Source organism: Stegostoma tigrinum, chromosome 14 (genome assembly GCF_030684315.1).
Source record: "Stegostoma tigrinum isolate sSteTig4 chromosome 14, sSteTig4.hap1, whole genome shotgun sequence".
NCBI classification, from domain to species: Eukaryota; Metazoa; Chordata; class Chondrichthyes; order Orectolobiformes; family Stegostomatidae; genus Stegostoma; species Stegostoma tigrinum.
The window spans coordinates 24400606-24422426 of record NC_081367.1 but is presented as its reverse complement, the minus strand read 5'-3'; the positions used below and the strand labels follow the sequence as shown (position 1 = coordinate 24422426).

Below are 21821 nucleotides of genomic sequence, written 5' to 3'. Positions count from 1 at the left end.
AAATTCTTCCACAAGAGAAAACATTCTTTCCAAATCCAAGATAACAAGGTGTAGAGCTGGATGACCATAGCAGGCCAAGCAGTATCAGGAGCAGGAGGGCTGGCATTTCAGGCTTAGACCCTTCTTTAGACCCTTCTTTCCAAACCACACTGCTAAGACCTTTAAGAATCTGTATATTTCAATCATGTCACCTCCTGTTCTAAACTCCATCATATGTAAACCTTGCTTGTCTAACCTATCCTACCAATTCCACCTGTAAACCTTCTCGGAATTGCTTCGAGCATATTTAATCCCTCATTAAATCACGAGTCCAATACTGTAGAGAATATTCTGGATGCTGTCTCATCAGCCTGTGTTACTGAAGGATAACCTCGAACTTTGAGTTAGTTTCCCATTGCACTCTATTGGCTTTCTTAAGTACTTAGGACATGGAATAGAACATTAGAACTGTACAGCACAGTATAGGCTCTTCGGCCCATGATGTTGTGCCAAACTTTTACCCTAAACCTAAGGTCTGTCTAACCTCCACCGTTACCTTATACTATCATCAATCTGTGCCAATATACTAAACGTTTGTTATTCATGCAGCAGGACATCAAGATTCTTCCGCACCTCAGATCTTTTAACGTTTATCTTGGAAAATTGAAATTAGGACTCGTTAGATCTTGTTTTTGTCTAAGCATATTTCTAAAACGAATATGGTGATTATTTAGTTAACCCACATGTTGAAGACTCGCCTCCATTCAGCAAATGACAGGTTGTGGTATTGATCTGTTGTTTCTGCTCATTGTTTCTAATTTTCTCCTTTCCATCCACCCTTAATTTTGCATTTAAAGTTTCATGTTGCTCTAATCGGGAGGGCTGCAAACTGAATAGCTTCTGATTAGTGAATAGCAACATCTGTGTGATGCTAATCAGTTAGATATTTAATGATTTGTGATATCAAGGTATTTAGTAGAGGGCATCTATTTACGTGAATCTGTTCTTTCAGAGCTCTTAAGTGTATTTTTTTCCTTCAATCCAGCATTCACTGCTTGGAACCTTAGCTAGTTCAGGACTTCAACAGCATCCTAAATGACTATAGTTGTGTAATGTTATTGAGTCCACTACCAGTCCATCTGTACCTGCTGTCTTTTGACCACCGTTTGGATGCGTTTGAATTTTCCTTAATTTATACTGTTCATGTTGCAATACCAAACATAGCTGATATTGCTGAACACCTCGGCAGTCTCCTCACTCTTGAACATTCATGCATAGACAGTTTCCATATCTGATAAGGACGTCAGGCTTTACTTCTCTACAATCATTTTGGCTCCAGAGCATTTGGGTCACATGTCTTGCTTTAAAATTATTAATGCCTTGTAACTTTGTTCACATGCTCACTAGAAATGTCTGCCAACTCATTTTGCTTCTATTAGTATATTCTTGCCTTTGATTTCAGTCTCCACCTCAATTGTTTGCTTAACTTTAACCATTCTGTGCACATTCTTACTTTTTCTGTTTGATCTGAGAGGGAATTCAAAACTTTTATTTCCTTTTTATTTCCTTTTATTTTATATCACCAACGTAACTTAATTTGACATTTCTTGTCATTACTTGACTCTGTATGTGCTACAAACCTGCATGGTCACTTGTTTTCCTTTCTATTGTTTTCATTTTAATTGTAGTCATTCCCTTGTACAAGAAAGGGAATAGAGATAGTTCTGGAAATTACAAACTGGTCAGTCTTGCATCTGTGGTGGGCAAATTGTTGGAGAGGATTCTGAGCGATAGTATTTATGATTATTAGGAAAAGCACAGTTTGATTTAGAAATAGTCAGCATGGCTTTGAGAGGGGCAGGTCATGCCTCACAAGCCTTAATGAATTCTTTGTGACCAAATACATCGATGAAGGTAGAGCAGTGGGTGTGGTGTATATGGATTTTAGCAAGGCACTTGAGCCTACCAAGTGGAACCTTATCATTCAGAAAGTAAGGAGGCATGGGATTCAGGGAGATTTGGCTGTCTGGATACAAAGCTGGCTGTCCAATAGAAGACAGAGGATGGTAGTAGATGGAAAGTATTCAGCCTGGAACTCGGTGACCAGTGATGTTCCACCGGAATCTGTTCTGGGATCTCTGCACTTTGTGATCTTTATAAATGATTTGGATGAAGAAGTGGAAGGGTGGTTTAGTAAGTTTGCTGATGACACGAAGGTTGTTGGAGTTATGGTTATTGTGGAGGGCTGTTGTAGTTTGCAATAGGGCATTGACCAAATGCAGAGCTGGGCAACCAAGTGACAGATAGAATTCAACTCAAAAGTGTGAAGTGATTAATTTTGGAAGTTCGAATTTGAATGCAGAATACAGGGTTAATGGCAGGATTCTCGGCAGTGTAGATGAACAGAGGGATTTTGGGGCCCATGTCCATAGATCCCTCAAAGTTTCTACCCAAGTTGATAGAGTTGTAGAGAAGGTGTATGGTGTGTTAGTTTTCATCAGCCGTGCAATGGAGTTTAAGAGCTGTAAGGCTATGCTGCAGCTCCATAAAACTCTGGTTAGACCGTACTTGGAACATTGTGTTCAGTTCTGGTCACCTCATTATCGGAAAGATGTGGAAGCTTCAGAGAGGGTGCAGAGGAGATTTACCAGGATGTTGCCTGGACTGAAGGGCAAGCCTTATAACGATAGATTGAGGGAGCTAGGGCTCTTTTCATGGGAGCAAAAAAGGATGAGGGTTGACTTGATAGAGGTGCACAAGATGATTAGAAGCATTGAGTGGATACCCGGAGATTTTTTTTCCCAGGCCGGAAATGACTGTCACAAGGGGCATAATTTTAAGGTGATTGGAGGAAGGTATAGGGGAGATGTCAAAGGTAGGTTCTTTACATAGAGTGGTGAGCGTGTGGAATGCGCTGCTGGCAGTGGTAGTAGAGTCAGATAATTTAGAGACTTTTAAGCGACTCTTGGAGAGACTTATGGAGGATAGTAAAATGTAGGGTATGCAGGGTAGATTGATCTTCGTAGGATAATAGGCCGGCACAACATCGTGGGCCAAATGGCCTGTACGGTGCTGCAACGTTCTATAATTAAGCTTTCCTTCGACCGGGAGATGAGCAGCTTGTAGCAGCATGTCAATATTTTTTGTTTCCAGAACTTGGAGTAAATAGCTGAAGGTTGAGATAGAAAGTTCAATTGATGTTACTGGCTATGAGGTGTATTATTCCATCTATTTTGGTCCAATGATACCACTTCAGTTTGATGTTTTTATGTCATACCTATGAAAATAATGTTATGAATACCTTTAAATGCAGTCTGAGCTTAATTTGAAGTTCCATGATTTGAATTGAATAAATTTAATTCTGGAAATAATCACATTTACCGTTATGGTTCCAGACTTGCTTCAAATTGTTAAGCTCCTAGGTGATTAACAATGAACAGGCTCCTCTTGGCTATTTATCTATCCCCTTGGTCACAACAATGTTAATTTTAAAAATGCCTGTTCTCTTGTGGATGACTTTCTCCCAGACCCAAATGAACTTGTCTATTAAAAGGAGCCAAGTTAACCAGACTTTATTGACTTAATAAGGAGTGAGTACTAATTAATAGTGTAGTGTAACACGTAGAAACAGGTCAGAAATGAGATGATTTAAAAAAGATCAGTTTTTTAAAAGTAGTTATTTGGATCAGCCTCTGAATTTGTGTGTGAAATGGATATTTAACTTTGTGTCCATTGAAATTATGTTCCTGGTGTTGCTGACATTGCTAGTTGAACCATTGGTAATTAGACAGTCAAATTGAGCCTAAAAGAACTGCGGGAACTGTAAATCAGGAACAAAAACAGAAGTTTCTGGAATAGTTCAACGGGTCTGGCAGCATCTGAAGAAAAAAAAAGTTAACATTCTGAGGAAGGGTCACCAGACCCAAAATGTTAAATCTGATTATTTTTCTGAACAGATGCTGCCAGACCTGCAGAGTCAGTTTTGAGAGTATTGACTTTGTAGGTTGATTGAAACTGTTGTTCTGAGTCCTTTTGGTGGCGGCTGACTGCAGCCACCTGGTGAGAGTTTTCTTTCTTGCTGTAACTGCAATACGATGCTGGAGTATTTAAATGTCTGTTCACAGAGCTGTGATCTTTCACAGCACACTAGTCCACACACTGAGATGTTACATCTTCAACACTCGGACTAGTTTGCAGTTGGTTTAAACCTTTTTCGTATATTTCTGCAATGGCTTCTGCTGAGAGGAACTATAATGTCCTTGTAATCTCTTCCTGTTGCATTTCTTTTTGTTTGAAATTACCATTACGTGCAGGTGTGCCATTCTATGGATACGCCCCAACATAGATTTTCTCCAGTGTGACTGGATTTACATGTGCAAATCAATTTTTAGCTGTAGCAGAGATAATGGAAACTGCAGATGCTGGAGAACCCAAGATAACAAAGTGTGGAGCTGGATGAACACAGCAGGCCAAGCAGCATCTTAGGAGCACAAAAGCTGACGTTTCGGGTAGCAGACCTTGTTAATGTTGAGCTTCAAGATATGTTTTTAAACATTGTCCATGCTATTTCTGATTCTGAACCCTTATTGTGGCACCTACCCCTGCAGGATGAATGAGATGAGGTTTTTCAAATTTTGTTACAAAGGGAATAAAGTCATAAATGTAATACAACATATGCACTCTATATTGTCAACTTGTCTAGTCTGTCAACATTTTTTTTTGGTTCTAGACCAAGGAGTAGCTATAGATTATCAAGTCTGCTCTGCTGTTCAATGGTAGGGGAGATGGTGGTAGGCACACCTCTGGGCATGTGGGACTTGAGCCCAAGCCTCTGGCTCAGGGACTCGATGATTGGGCCACGTAACCCTAAATTCCTTCAACTGCTGTTATTGGATTTGAATCTGAAATATTAGTGTGGGCCTCTCGTTTACTAGTCCAGTAACATTACTGTTATCGAGCTGGATCCCTTTAGACTGTGGACAGGGCAATTTCACTCCCATTTGGTTTTCTGGTAACATAGCCAATTTTTAAGTGGTATGATTGGATGAATGTTCTCCAATGGACTAACCTGATGTTCCGATTCTGTAAATGTTTTCACACATTTTACCGTGTTGTCAGTATAGACAGTGGTCTTTCTGTACCCATTTCAGGTATATATCTCAGTATTTGAGAACCAGTAATAAACCAAGGGTTTCTGTCTTTGCTATGGAGTGTTGTTTCTGAAATTTGCGTCCTTATTTGGAGAAGTGCCCAAATGGTGTCTCGATTCCAGATTCAGTTTCCCCACAGTGATCGAGAACGCCCTTGACCGCGTCTCCCGTATTTCCCGCAACACATCCCTCACACCCCGCCCCCGCCACAACCGCCCTAAGAGGATCCCCTTCGTTCTCACACACCTCCCTACCAACCTCCGGATACAACGCATCATCCTCCGACACTTCCACCATTTACAATCCGACCCCACCACCCAAGACATTTTTCCATCCCCTCCCCTGTCTGCTTTCCGGAGAGACCACTCTCTCCGTGACTCCCTTGTTCGCTCCACACTGCCCTCCAACCCCACCACACCCGGCACCTTGCCCTGCAACCGCAGGAAATGCTACACTTGTCCCCACACCTCCTCCCTCACCCCTATCCCAGGCCCCAAGATGACATTCCACATTAAGCAGAGGTTCACCTGCACATCTGCCAATGTGGTATACTGCATCCACTGTACCCGGTGCGGCATCCTCTACATTGGAGAAACCAAGCGGAGGCTTGGGGACCGCTTTGCAGAACACCTCCGCTCAGTTCGCAACAAACAACTGCACCTCCCAGTCGCAAACCATTTCCACTCCCCCTCCCATTCTCTAGATGACATGTCCATCATGGGCCTCTGCACTGCTACAATGATGCCACCCGAAGGTTGCAGGAACAGCAACTCATATTCCGCCTGGGAACCCTGCAGCCATATGGTATCAATGTGGACTTCACCAGTTTCAAAATCTCCCCTTCCCCTACTGCATCCCTAAACCAGCCTAGTTCGTCCCCTCCCCCCACTGCACCACACAACCAGCCCAGCTCTTCCCCCCTTCTCCCCCCCCCCCCCCCCAAACCCACTGCATCCCAAAACCAGTCCAACCTGTCTCTGCCTCCCTAACCGGTTCTTCCTCTCACCCATCCCTTCCTCCCACCCCAAGCCGCACCCCCAGCTACCTACTAACCTCATTCCACCTCCTTGACCTGTCCGTCTTCCCTGGACTGACCTATCCCCTCCCTACCTCCCCACCTATACTCTCTCCACCTATCTTCTTTACTCTCCATCTTCGGTCCGCCTCCCCCTCTCTCCCTATTTATTCCAGTTCCCTCTCCCCATCCCCCTCTCTGATGAAGGGTCTAGGCCCGAAACGTCAGCTTTTGTGCTCCTGAGATGCTGCTTGGCCTGCTGTGTTCATCCAGCCTCACATTTCATTATCTTCAGTTTCCTGAAGGATGGCCCAATCCTCATGTCACTTGCATTGAATGACCATCTTAAATACTGAAAGTTTGGAGCTGCAAGCACTGGCTCACTTACTAAAATGGACTTCAGCTTTTCAAAAGCGGTTTTGCATTTTTCAATCACACTACCTTTTGTATTTTTACTGTGGTGGTTCTGTTAGCAGTGTAGCTACTATGCTGAAATTTGGGATTAACTCATTAATAGAGCCCACACATTCCTAAGAATCTTATTCCCAATTTTGTTGTAGGAATAAGGAACAGTGAAATTTCTTGTACTTTTGCAACTCTGGCAGTATTCATATTTGACCTACAACATGCTCCCAAGATAGATCATTTGGGTCATGGGAAAAAATTTCTTTGAGATTAATGGTGAGTTCAGTTCAAAGCATTTTTTAGAAGAGGGCGTTGCTCTGTGTTTCCCAAGTGTTGCTGTTAACTGAGGTCGTCTAGGGACACCATCCAGTTGGATTAGCCCACCTCTGTCCAGTTCGTCCACCTTTGGTGCATTTTGCAGTCAGAGTGGCATGACTTGATACTGGTATAACCCATTTGGAGTTAGAAAGTGGTGATTTCCTTTGTGCAATCAGTAGAGGGAACATATCAGTATACCTCTTGAGCATACTTTACTTACCCAATCTATGCAATCTTCCAGGCAGGGTGTTGAGTGGGAATTGGATCAGGTTTAACTTGTCATTAACTTTTCAGTCGTGCATATCGGGCCTTGAGGAGCCATCCTTCTTGGACACAAGCACAGCTGGGGAGCTCTAGCTAGAATTGCCAGGTTCTCATAAGTGGTGCTCAGCATGTATCCCTCAAATCTCTTCCCAATCCCTGGGCAGCTTTCCTGTGCCATTGCCTAATGTATAGAGCTTTTCTTTGTCAACCTTTTCCAAATCTGGCATTAATTTGTACCTCTCTACCCTTGATCTCCTTGACTTCAAACAAGACAATCTCAGTTGGTCCCTGGTATTCTGTACACCTTGACAGTTTCACCACACAATTGTATTTTGTTAATTTCAGCATGATTCTTGAAGAGAAGAGTAAATTTGCAGTTTTATGTTCCAAATGAATGTGTGCATCTTGCAACAATTTCTGAGGATGCTGTGCTTAATGAGAACCATTATGCATCCAAAATGGACTTTGCGTGTGTCCCTCTTTATGTTGTAAATTTTCAACACTTATTTTCATCCTAATTTACTGGACAATTAAGTTAGAGCTGCTGTGAAACCAATATGTTCTTAGAAAGTAAGCTGAAACACAACATACTTTAAATAGTATTTTATGTAAGAAAAGAATAATGAAAGAAGATGTACAGTATCCAAACAGTAAGATTCTCTTTAAAATTTAAGTTTTGTGTTTGGTTTTAATTGGAACTGTACAATTTTTTTGGTTTCTTTAAATGTAGTTGTCTGAAGATTTTTTTTGGAGTTAATCAGTTGTGAGAGTAACTTTTCAAATGAGCTAGAATAAAGTTTCCTCATGATTTAAATATTCCAGGAGTGTTGAATACAAACATTGTAACATTTTCTTTATTCCAAGAACATTATATTAAGCACTGGCACTATGGATTTAATAATGTTTTTATAAATATGTCTTAAAGATTTTATGAACGAAGTTAATAATTTGGAGTATAGTTTTGAAGCATTAAAAATAAAGCGTATTGGTGTAGCAGTTCTGTAAATAAGCTTGCTGTAGCAAGGCCTGAAATTAGGCCTCCAGCTTAGATCATAATTAAGCTCTTGTAGAGATTTGTAGTTCTGAAGGAAGTATTTCACCTGTCATGTCCATGATAGATCTCTAAGAAAGGAATTCACAATTAATTTGTTCTGCTGCAATTTCTGCCAATGGCCTTCTATTTTCTTGATCTTCAAATGTGGATCTGTTTTACTTTGCAATCTTTTAATGGTCTGCCACAACCGTTTCCTGTGCTAAAATATCTTGAGTGGCAGAAAAGTTCTAGCCACTTTTGACAGATGGCTCCTTTTTTAAAATTCATCTAAATCCCTTTTATGCAATCTTATCACTTTAGATTGACTCTAATTTGCTGGAAAAAAAGTTTGCTATCTTTGAACAAAGTTGCCCAGTGTGACCTTCACAGATTACAAAATAAGCCATTTGATCATAGTGTGTCACATGAGTTAATGGTTTGTAAATAAAAGCATTAAGGTATCCAATTAACTTGAATGATTTTTTTAATAGAATGTCAGGTTATTGTATTTGAAAAAAAACACAACTGGCACACAGAAAATGCTTTCATGGGCTGTAGGGATCACTGACTACGGTGGAAATCTTTTTCCCAATCGACCTGTTCAGAAAGGTTGCTACTCACCTCTGGAGCAGGCAGTTCTTGAACCCAGTCCGTGGTAGGGACACTACCACTAGGCCACAGGAGGCCCCTGCAAGGCTAGCATATGTTGCCCATCTTCAATTGCCCTTAAATTGAGAGGCTTGATAGAGAGTCTCAGAGAGCAGTTAAGAACTGAACCATGTGGCTAAGAGACTGGAATAACATATAGATGATTTGCTTCCTTGAAGGGCATTAGTAAACCAGAAGGGTTTTTACAATAATTGATAGCTGTCAAGGTTTTTATTGCAGCCATTAGTTTTATATTCCAGACTTATTAATTGAATGTAAATTTAAAATATTGTGTTGCGACTTAAATCAATATATCCAGGCCTCGGCTTTTGGAATACTAGCCCACTGACATTACGATTATGCCACTGCCTCCCCATTTAGATACCCACACTTCAAGTGTCACATTCACACTTTTCTTTTACTCTATTTAAATCAATGTATAGTAAGACAGAATCAAACTATTAATGCACGTTACCGGAGACAAAATGTCCTCGTCTTGATTAATCTATAAAACTCTGTTGTTATTTAATAGCAGTTAAACATTCAAGCTTCAATGGACTACCAACTGTACACTTCTATACATTAGTGTTTAATGTTTTACCACATGGTGTGAGGTTCCTATTCGAGCATGGTGTTTAAAAACAAATTCTGAAGTTTACATGATTTGAGAATCACTTCATAAAATTGCAAATTGCCTCCATGATCTCAAGTAGTCAAAAGAGAGAAAACAGTTAACTGCAGACCTACCAATCCTCAATTATTTTTGGGTAAGTTACTGAAATCTATCCTGAAGACAAAGTGATTTGAGACTGACTGACTGTGATCCAAGATATCTTCCTCAATGCTTACCACCCCACCAATTTTTGTATCATTTGTGAATTTACTGACCAACTCCCCTGTAATCAAGCCTAAATCATTAATATTAACCACAAACAGCAAGGGCCCCAAAACTAACCCCTGTGGTACCTCACTGGAAGCACTGATCCATTCAGAGAAATATGCACAATAGTTGCCTCGGCTTCCTGCCACACAGCCAAGTGTAGATCCAATTTGTCAAATTTCCTTGGATTCCCTGGATTGTTGCCTTTGTACAAGTCTTCTGTGCAGGACCTTATCAAAAGCCTTGCTGAAATCCAAGTAGACTGCATCAAAAGCATTGATCTCATCTACACATCTGGTCGCCTCTTCAAAAAAAAAGTTTTTATTTAAATTTGTTAATGTGATGTGGGCATCACTTGCTGGGCCAGCATTTTTGCACATCTCTAATTGCCTTTGAACTGACTGGCTTTCTTGGAGATTTCAGAGGGCAATTAAGAGCCAACCCCATTGCAGTCGTGACTCGCATATAGTTTATATGACAATCAACAATGATTACACGGCTGCAGTCAGACCAACTTTTTAGTCCAGATTTTTATTAAATTCAGATTTTGACATCTGTCGCAGTGGACTTCAAATCTGTCTCCACAGAACATTATCCTGCTGCGCTGGATTACTATTCGAATGACATTAAGGGATGGTGGTGGTGTAAGTGATGTTTCAGAAAGTGTCAATAAGGCATCTCACTAGGCTGCTTATTTTAAAAACAAAAGTCAGATTCACTATGTAAGAGGAAACAGATATATAAAATAAAATTATTTTACTGCGGATGCTGCAAATCTTAATTAAACAAATTCTGGGAAGAACTCGGGTGCAGCAGCATCCGTATCAAGAGGAGTATTGAGTAGAATTGAAGTTTCCTTGAAATACAGTACATGTTGTTAATGACGAGTGAATCTGGATGTCACTCAAATTGGAAAAAAACGGAAGTGTCAGCTCTCCAGAATCCGTATTGAATCAGGTTTTATTCCCTACATTCAAATTTTTAAAATTCCAAATAAATAGAGAATCAACATTTCCTGAAAGTACAAAAGTAAGTGATTTCCAGTGAATCTGCTACCCTTTTGTCTATTTAATTAGGTCATTTTTTACACAGGATGGTTTGTATGTGGCCTGAGGAAGTGGGAGATACAGGTACATTTGCAATTTTAAAAGTCTTTTGTACACGTACATAAACAGGAAAGGTTAGAGGCCAGATGCGGGCAATGAGGACTCATTTAGTTTAAGAAGCGAGTCAGTATGGATGAGTTGGACCAAAGGGTCTGTTTCTATGCTATATGATTCTGACTGGTATCAGTCTGTGGATTGTGCAGTGCAAATTTAGTCATAGCTGATGTATCTAACATTTTGAGGTCATTAAAGTTGAAAGATTGTATATCACAAGCTACTGGAAGGCATTTAATAAAGTCAGCATAAAAGATTGAGGAAAATTTAAAGTTTAGTGATTCTGATTCAACCATGAAATGAACTGAAAGCTGTTTTGAATATCGCAAATGTGGTTTGAGGTAAAGAGAATCTATTCTGAGTGGGAGATTGTGATAGTTGGTTGTTCACAGGGTCCTGTAGTGAGCCCTCAGTCTTAAACATTATTTGAAAGTTGAATGAAGGCATAGATAGTAATGTTAATCAAGTTTGCAGTTGACAATACAATGGATTGTCTATTTGATTTAATTCTATGTGATATCATGAAATAGCTGAAGGCACTGGATGTTGCACAGGCTATGGCATTGACAATAATACTGAAAAGTTTTGCTGTGCAGCCAGCGTAGACCCTACCCAAACTATTCCAGTACACAGACAATGTTGACATCTTTGCAGCAACATGAAAAATTGCCCAATTATATTTGTCCATAAAAGCGGGCATAAATCAGTTGCGTCTGAAAACAACAAATGTTCAAGATTACAGCTGGTCAGACAGCAAGCTAGTGTTTAGAGTCTAGATGACTCTTCAGAGCTGAAGTGGTGTGGATGGGACAGCATTTATGCTTCTGTTTGGGGGTGGATTTCCTGGGTGTGGGTGCATTGATAGTTCAGATTAAGTGATCAGAATGTGAGAATGGCAGAACGATGTTGTGTCTGGGATGGAGGGAGGGGAGAGACGACATGACGACGGAATGTAACAAATAAAGCTTCACAATTTGAAGGTGTTGAACTCAATAATTAAGTCCCGAAGGCTGTAAATACTTAGTCTGAAGATGAGATGTTGTTCCTCTGGTTTGCACTGTGATTCACTGGAACACTGCAGCACACCGAGGACTGATATGTGGGCGTGCGAGCAGGACAATTTGTTAAAGTCATTGGCTACGGGAAGGTCAGGGTCATGCTTGCGCACTGACCAGAGGTGTTCTGCAAAGTGGTCATCCAGTCTACATGTGGATTTTCCAATGTAGATTAGGCCACATTGGATGCAACGAATACAATAGACAAAATTGGAGGAGGTACACGTGAAATGCTCCTTCACCTGGAAAGACCATTTAGGCTCTTGGGTGGTGAGGAGGTGAATGGGCAGGTGCTGCATCATCTGTGGTTACGTGGGAAGGTGCTGGGTGGAGGAGGGGTAGTGTTGGTGGTTGTGAATGGACTAGGACAACGATCCCTGAGAGATGCAGATGGGGCGTGGGTGTGGGGTGCTGGTAGCTGGTGGTGGGGAGTGGGAATGAGGGGAAGATGTTTGGTGGTGGCATTCTGCTGGAGTTGTCTGAAATGGCGGAGAATAATCTTTTGAATGTGGAGGCTGGTGGGATGAAAAGCAAGGACAAGGGGAACCCAATCACATTGTTGAGAATAATGGGAAAGGGCGAAAGTGGAAGCATGGGTGATAGTTCTGATACAGTCCCTTTATGATCAATCATCGATATATTGATGGAAGGGATTGTCAATAGTTCTATCAACTGCCAATACTCAGCTCAGTTTCTGTTTGTCTAAGACCACCTAATTACTGCTTTGATCAAACACAGACCGAAGAGCTGAGTAAAGTTGAAGTGAGAAACAAAAGCAGAAATTGCTGGAGAAACTCAACCGGTCTGGCAGCATCCATGAGAAGAAAGCAGTGTTAATGTTTTGAGTCCAGTGACTCTGGACTGCTGAGTAGAGCTGAACAGAGTTGAGCTGAGAGTGATATTCCGTGACCTTGAGGCAATTTTAGTTGACTGGCATTCAGGAGCACTTTGGCATAAATGAATACAGTGGGGTGGGAACTCCTCAAAGATTGGTTCATATATTGATAAATGGAGATGCTTTTGGTCGTTGCAGGTCAATCATCTCACTTCCAGGCATCACGGCAGGGGTTCCTCAGGGTTTATCAATGATCTTGCCTCCATCAAAAGTCAGAAGTAGGAATGTGCATTTTTCAGTAAACAACGTTCAACATCAGTTATAAATTTTCAGGTACTGAAGCAGACTTTGTCCGTGTGCGGCAAAATTTGAACTACGTTTGGCTTGGGCTGATAAATGGCAAGTGATGTTTACACCATACAAGTGTCAGGCAATGAGCATCTCCATCAAGCGCAAATATAAACATCTCCATTTCAAATGTATTTGCATAACTACTACTGAATCACTCACTAACTATATCCTGGATTAGTTACCATGAACCAACTATTTAAATACTGTGGCTAAGTTAGGAGATTAGAGGCTGGGAAGTTTGCAGCAAGTAGCTCTCCTTTTGACTTCTTTACAGTCAAGTACAAGGCACAAGTCAGCAGTTCAGTTCCCTGGATGAGTGCAGCCCCAATGATACTGAAGCTTTATACCATCTACAAAGCAACCTATTTGATTGACAAATCATCTTCAACATTCACTTCCTTCACCACTATGTTCAAGATGCACTTAGGGGGATCCTTCAAAAGTGCCTTCCAAAGCTATGACCTCAGCCATCAGAAAGATGTGTGCAAAAGATGCATGAGAACACCTGTACTTTTGAGTTTCTCTTCAAGCCATGCATTATACTGACCAGTGACTGTCTTGCTATTTTTTACACTGTTGCTGGGCTGAAATTCTAGCATTGGAGGACTCTTCCTTCCCCATAGCATTGGTGCATCTATACCACATGGATTGCAGCAGTTCAAGAAGGCAGCTCACCACCACTATCTTTTATATAGAATCCCTACAGTGTGGAAACAGGCCATTCAGCCTAACAAGTCCACACTGCCCCTCTGAAGAGCGTCCCATCCAGACACATTCCCCTACCGCTGCATTTTCCACGTCTAACCCACCTAACTTAAACATCCTTGGACACTCTGGGCAATCTAGCATGGCCAGTCCTCTTGTCTTGCACATCTTTGGACTCTGGGAGGAAACAGGAGCACCAAGAAGAAACCCACGCTGACACTGGAAGAATATGCAAACTCCACACAAGCAGTTGCCCAAGGGTGGAATCAAACCCAGGTCCCTGGTGCTGTGAGGCAGCAGTCCTAATCACTGAGCTCCTGTGCAGCCCATAAAATCATCTGCTTGAGGGTGATTGAGAATTATGGATGGGAAATAAATTCAGGACTAGATGGTGATGCCCATATCCTGCACAAGAACTAGATTAAAGAATCTATTGCCCTTCTGGCTAACCTCTCCCTTTGACTTAACTCTATACTCGGACACATCTGAAGTTTGCACTAAGTTTTATTTACTTATCTCCTTTTTGATGCCCAGTCTGGAAACAATTTGATTTTAAACCTTATCCCTACATTGAGTACCTCACCTAACTCTTAATATCCTCCAGCACTACGACCCTTGATTTCTGTATTCCAATTCTGGCTTTCTGAACTGACGCAGTTTTCATTGTGAAACGATACAGCACTGTACCTTTAGATGCCGAGGCTTTAAACTCTAGTGTTCTCTACCCAAGTGCCTTCTGCTTCTGCCCCGTCAAGATATGCTTTAAAACTTCTGAACAAATTTCTAGTCTCCTTTTCTTACAGCCATTTTGTGATTTGGTATACATTACTGTATGATAACATTTCTTTGAAATGACTTCATGTTTTAATATATTACAGATCATATAAATGCAACTTTTTAATGCCAGTTATTTTGTTTCTGAAAATAAAAGCTGAATAGCTATGGTAAGCAAAAGGCGTGAATTGCTCTAATGGCACTAGTATGTTTGGATGGGCACAGATACTTCAGTAATTTGGATTTATGGGTCTTCGTGCACTCTGCTTATAGCACGTTAAGAACTTTCGGAAAATGACAGCCTGTAGTCATTTTCTTTTGCGTGACGAGTGATTCTTTGAGTGATGATTTGAGAACTGCCTGCTACAGGTTTACAAGAGCTGCATGGGCTAATTATAACTATCCCATCTCTCCTGAGCACTCCGCTTCTTCTACCGCTTAATTATACTTTTGCAGCAAATAAAGTGTAAGGCCTTTGGTAACATATGAGATCAGAAAAAGTTCTGATCTTAGAAATGATTCTGATGATTCGTATCCAATTATTATTCAAAGTTTCAAAACTAACAACTTGATTTGATATAAAATGTTAAATTGTATATTTTCTCTTGTAGATGACTATGGATGAGAAATATGTAAATAGCATCTGGGATTTACTAAAGAATGCCATCCAAGAGATTCAGCGCAAAAATAATAGTGGGCTCAGCTTTGAGGAACTTTACAGAAATGCATATACAATGGTGTTACATAAGCATGGTGAGAAACTGTATACTGGACTGAGAGAAGTTGTAACTGAACATCTGATCAATAAGGTATGTGCCCCCTTTAAAGTATTTTTCGAAAGTATTTGTGTGGGGTGTTTTGGAAGTTGCATTTAACTTCATCTTGACTTCAATTAAATTCATAAACCCCACTGTCTGAATTTGAATAAAGAACGATAGTAAACATTATTTAAACAAAGAAATAAAATTGCTTCACTAGCGAAGAATTCCGGTGGGAGAGTAAGTGCTTAAAATAATTTCCATTTAATGGTAAATAATGCTGGGTAAAAGGGGATGTTTTCGATCCAGTGTCTGTCTACACTTGGTAAATTTAAGTAGTGCAGTCTTACGGCTAGTTATCAATAGTTTAACTTATGGATGCTCATCGGAAAACTACCCATGAAAGCGGAGGCTTGGGGACCGCTTTGCAGAACACCTCCGCTCAGTTCGCAACAAGCAACTGCACCTCCCAGTCGCAAACCATTTCCACTCCCCCTCCCATTCTCTTGATGACATGTCCATCATGGGCCTCCTGCACTGCCACAATGATGCCACCCGAAGGTTGCAGGAACAGCAACTCATATTCCGCCTGGGAACCCTGCAGCCATATGGTATCAATGTGGACTTCACCAGTTTCAAAATCTCCCCTTCCCCCACTGCATCCCTAAACCAGCCCAGTTCATCCCCTCCCCCCACTGCACCACACAACCAGCCCAGCTCTTCCCCCCCCACCCACTGCATCCCAAAACCAGTCCAACCTGTCTCTGCCTCCCTAACCGGTTCTTCCTCTCACCCATCCCTTCCTCCCACCCCCAGCCGCACCCCCAGCTACCTACTAACCTCATCCCACCTCCTTGACCTGTCCGTCTTCCCTGGACTGACCTATCCCCTCCCTACCTCCCCACCTACACCCTCTCCACCTATCTTCTTTGCTCTCCATCTTCGGTCCGCCTCCCCCTCTCTCCCTATTTATTCCAGTTCCCTCCCCCCATCCCCCTCTCTGATGAAGGGTCTAGGCCCGAAACGTCAGCTTTTGTGCTCCTGAGATGCTGCTTGGCCTGCTGTGTTCATCCAGCCTCACATTTTATTATCTTGGAATCTCCAGCATCTGCAGTTCCCATTATCTCTTATCCATGAAAGCTAACTGCATGTTTCTTTTTCAGGTACGGGAAGATGTATTGAACTCGTTAAATAATAACTTTCTACAGACCTTAAATCAAGCATGGAATGACCATCAGACTGCAATGGTGATGATAAGAGACATCCTCATGTATATGGTGGGTAGGCTTGATAGATGTTACTTAAACTAACAAAATTGTGCATTCTTCCACAGTATTTAATTCACTTGTACAGTTTTTAGTGCTGTTAGGAATGCTTCCCAAAGATAAAATCAGTGAATGAAGGGTCTAATGAAATTATTTTGCCAATAGAACTTGTAATTTTAAACACAGTATCAAATTATAGAACTAACTTTGGTTGATCTGAGGCTTAATTAGCCTACCTGTTATATGTAATGGCCTATTTTGTTGAGTAACTTGTTTAGCATTGCCATCACATTCATACGTCTTCTCCCATTTACACGTGCAATGGACAATGATAAGCCGCTCACCTGTTCAAAGGGTGTTTCTGTCTCAAGCTTGCTGCTCATAGGTTCATTAGTGAGCCTGTCAGCAGGGAGCATAAAGTAAAACAGCGTAGGACAGGAACAAGAAGTTTAGGAAAGTGGGCACTTTTTGATGAGTATGTTGCTGGAGTTGTTGGGTGGAGGATGGAGGTGGTGGACAGTAAAGGCAGCCAGAAGTGAGAACACAAATGGAACTATCAGCTGACAGCCAGGAAGGCATGAAATCACTGAAGTAATCAATTCTTTGCAAATGGATGTAGAATCCCTTGCTGTTGCCTGAGCCCTGTTGCCACATGGTGCAGAAACGTGATTGGGAGAAAGCCAAAATGCTGCATGTAATAACTGCCTGGTTAAAATGTTCTAGCCTTATGTGACTGTGAAGGAAATACGTTAACCAGTGCTAGCGAGGTGTGCTCAGAATATCTTTTTTGTTTGTGTAGAGGTATTAGTTTGAAAGAACTTCTGACATATGCCTGTTGCCAATATTAGGTGTTGTGTTGTCCAGAAAATTACTGTTTTCCTTGTTGGTTGATGTGATTTTTATGTTATATGGAGTATTGACAATGGTTGAGGACATTTGATGAATCTCTTTCTGCTACTGTACCCGTTCAAATAGCGCACTAATCAACACAAATATAGAAGCTTCTGTAACTTCTTGACTGCATTATCTAATAAATCAGTTAGAATGAAAAATGAGCCACTGAAAATCAGGAAAATAGCCTCCTAAAGTCCAAAGTAACCCTAGGAAAAAAAAACTATTTGAACCCTGCAAAACAAAATTGACCCCAGCAGAAGATAACTTATACTTCTTTCCAATGGAATTATATCATGTTACTCATGATTTATTCTTCCTTTCTTTCTCTTGAGTAAATGAATTTAAAGGACCCCAGTCATTTTCTATCTGTTTACAATGCACTCCAGATGTTGTTTTGCAGAAACTAACTTCCATGATGTATTTATTATCAATTCAAACCTGAAGAGGTGAATAGGTCACTAAAAATTGAAGGCACTTATAATACTAACCCATTTTATCTATTTATTGATATCTTTCATGAATTTGTATTGAAGAAAGATCCAAAATTTTGGCATTTCAGCCATGCTGAAATTGTCTCCAAACACACACCATTCTATTAACTGAACTGTGATTTCCTAAATTCTTTACTCTCTTTTCTGAAAAATCAGCATTTGATTAACAACTCTCTAGAACTCCTTTACAGTCTTTTTGTTCTCAGTGAAAGCATCAGTACAATTTCTAAGCTGTCCACAATTTCTTTCTTGATTTCACTCAGAATGCTGGGACGTATTGCAACATCTTGTCTTGCTTCAGCTTAACTAATCTATTTGTTGTTATTTAGGAATATATCTCATTTTTTCTTTAATCGATTTCTTCCTAAATTTCTGTTTTGCAAGCACCGAACAACATATCTGCCAATTTCTGATTACCTTCCAATAATTTGCTATTTTCTACTCGCTTTTGGGGGCTCAATCTTGCACTTGACTACTCTTTATAGATTGTTTTTAGTAACTGCTGGAAATATTTGGAATATACAGCATCTGTGGAGAGAGAAGCAGTTAGTATTTCTGGTTGATAACTGCTCACCAGAGTTGGATGATGTTGCATGGAATTCCATTGAATGGACAGCGCAGTATGTTCAGCAGATCAATGGTGTGCATAACCTTATATTCTAACTTGTATGTTTATCTGTCGTTCTTTAAATTGCGCATTTGCTATCCATTTCAACTACTATTTCTGGTAGTTTTCTCGCTCTTTAACAGGGTCATACAGTTGATCGTGTGTCCTATTCTTACTTGCAGTAACTTTTTCAACTCCATTTTAGTGTTTGTCCCAGGAGCACTGTGTGATTGTTCACTACTTCATCTATTGCTCTCACCAACCAATAAAACTGAGGCTTGACTCTTACACTATTTTAGTGTGCCCTCTGAAATTCTATGGGCACACAAATGCAGTCAAGCAGACCAGCTATTGACTTTTTACAGTCATTAACAATTATATAGTCAGCTGTTTGGAATCATACCTAGCACAAAGGAAGAGAGCTGTGGTTGTTGAAGGCCAATCATCTCAATCCTGGGACATCACTGTAGGAGCTTCTCAGGGTAAATATTTTTAATCACACTCTTCAGATACGTTGTGATACATCTGGAGCAAGCAGAACTTGAACTCCTGGCCCCAAAGTAGGGACATTATTTTCAAGCTACAAGGGCATTGAGTTCCTCAGTGTAGATTTTTTTTGGTCAACCTGTTTGTAGATGTTACTACAAACCTCTAGAGCAGGTGAGATTTGGATGTGGACCCAGACCACCTGCTCCAGTGGTGTGATAACATCTCTGAACAAGCTGCTTAGAACATAGCTACTCTAAGTTCTTTGGGGTCATTGCCCAACCACTTGCAGCTGCTTCATTAACGACATTTCCTCTGTCATAAGGTGAGAAATGGGAATGTTCACAGACAATTGCACAACATTTTAACACCATTTATGATTCCTTTAGATACTGAAGCAGCCTGGACAACATTTATGCTTTGACTGATGTGACAAATAACATTTGCACTACACAAGTGCCAAGGAATGTCCATCTCCAACAAGAGAGTAGCTAGCCGTCTCTGTATTCAATAGCAATACCATTGCAGAATCAACATCCAGGAGCATGCCATTAGCAGTTTTTATATGCTTAGCCCAAAGAGTAGGTAGACCCTTGGAACTCTTTGCAAGTAACTTTCTCCCTGAAAAGCCTGCCCCCCCCCCCCCCCCAAACTATAAGACACATGTTTCAAGTGTGATGGTATACTCTATATTTGCCTGAATGAGCGCAGCTCCAGTAATATGCAGGGAACTGCAAAGAATCCAGGACAAAGCAACTGACTTTTAGTGCCCTATCCACCATGTTAAACATTCACTTCTTCCAGTATTAACACACAGTGGGAGAAGGGACTATCCTTTAGAACTTAGATGAGCAATTTCTTCAGTTGGAGAGCACTGAATCAGTGGAACTCATTGCCACTGAAGATCATGGAGGCAAGTCTTTAAGACAGAGATAAGTAGGATCTTGATTAGTAAGTGAATCAAAGGTTACAGGGTGAAGACAGAAGAATTGGATTGAGAAACATATCAGTCATAATCAAATGGTGGAGCAGACCTGATGGGCCGAATAGTCTAATTCTGCTCCCATATGTTTATGGTCTTCCAAGGTATACCATCTGCAAGGTTCACCGCAGCAGCTCACTCAAGGCTCCTTCAAAATCACCTTCCAAATCTGCCGCCTCTACTGCCTGGAAGGAGAAGGGAGCAGGTGTGTTTGAACATGACTGCTTGCAAGTTCTCCTTCAAACTGCACAGTATTATGATTTGGAACAAATTCACTATTTCTTCTTCTACTGGGTCAAAATTCTTGTATTCTCTTCCTGATACGACTGAATGTAACTATACCACAAGGGCTACAGTAGTTCAAAGCTGTAGTTCCTTTCCAAAGATAGTTAATTATGCATAATAAGCGCTGGCCATGTTAAGAACAGCACATCCTATGGAAGAAAATGCATTCTTATAATAAATATTTGCATTTGTAGGTTCTCAATTGTGTCATATTGCAGTTATACAGTAATTGCTCACAGAATTTGTGACCCTTTTATCCTTTGGTCATAAATTCTGTGTCTGATGCTACCTCTCGCTGAGACCTGAAGGAGGAGTGAGACTCCAGTAGCTTGTGTCTTCAAGTAAACCTGCTGGACCATAACCTTGTCTCATGATTTCTGACCTCAATTTAGAATGTACTTTTTCACACTAAGGTTGCAGTAAATCTTGAAAAATGCCACCAAAATGATGTGCATTATGTGAATTCAGATTTTCAAAATTTAGAATGGTAAATTTTTGTTGAACAATGGTATTGATGGGGCACACACCAAAGGTGGGACATGGGGTGAAAGTTTGTGCAAGTGGTAATGGAGTTAAGGTAGCAGTCATCAAACAGAGTTTTGGAACAGAAGCTAATCACTAACCTCATCCTGCCTCCTTGATCTCCCTGGACTGACCTATCCCGTCCCTAACTCCCCACCTACATTCACCTTTACTGGCTTCGACCCCACCACTTTGACCTGGCTATCTTCTCCCTTATCCATCTTCTATCTGCCGCTCCCACTCCCTCCCTCCCTTCCCCTCCCATTGCTGAAGAACGGTCTTGACCCGAAACGTCAGCTTTCCCGCTGCTCTGATGCTGCTTGGTCTTCTGTGTTCATTCAGTTCTATACCTTGTTATCTCTGTAACCTCTATCTCTTGCTTCCGACCTTGCTGTGTCCCGTTCTCTCCGTTCTCTCCCTCCCTCCCTCCCTTTCCCCGCTCTCGCGCCCCCCCCCCCCTTTCCATTTGTCTTTGAGTTGAAATACAGTCTGCTAACATTTCCTTTTGTAGCAGGAAAATGGCCCACGTAGATTTGTAGTAAAATTTGGGAATGGGCTTCCATCTTGGGAGTGAGAGGAGTTTTTCGGTTATTTTCCATGCAGTAGGTAACTTAGGAAAAGTTGGATTTAGCAGTAAGAATAGATTCTGAGCACTAATGTATTTTATAATCAAGTTGCTGGAGAAGTTCAGCTGGTCTCGCAGCATCTATGAAGGAAAAAATAGAGTTAACATTTCCAGCCCAGTGGACCAAACCTGAAACACTAACTCTGTATTTTCCCTTCACGGATGCTGCCAGACCCTCTGAGCATCCGCAGTTCTTTTGTTTTTTAATCATGTATTTTATAATAGCAGCTTGTGCTTTACAGCCGTGCCTTACCTTGATGGTATACCTTTTTATTTTACATTGGATAAGTTCATGTTGACTTTTCACTGCTATAGCGCTTAGTATACACATCTA

General features: G+C 41.0%; 1 protein-coding gene across 1 annotated transcript in view; it reads left to right on the top strand.

Moving 5' to 3' along the window:
- The window catches only part of cul3b (cullin 3b), a 72131-nt gene that overhangs the window by 14875 nt on the left and 35435 nt on the right, over positions 1-21821 (top strand). Inside the window, exons 2-3 of the mRNA XM_048542227.2 lie at positions 15184-15381; positions 16494-16607. Coding sequence (XP_048398184.1) covers positions 15184-15381; positions 16494-16607 — 312 coding nt within the window. The remainder of the gene's footprint in view (positions 1-15183; positions 15382-16493; positions 16608-21821) is intronic.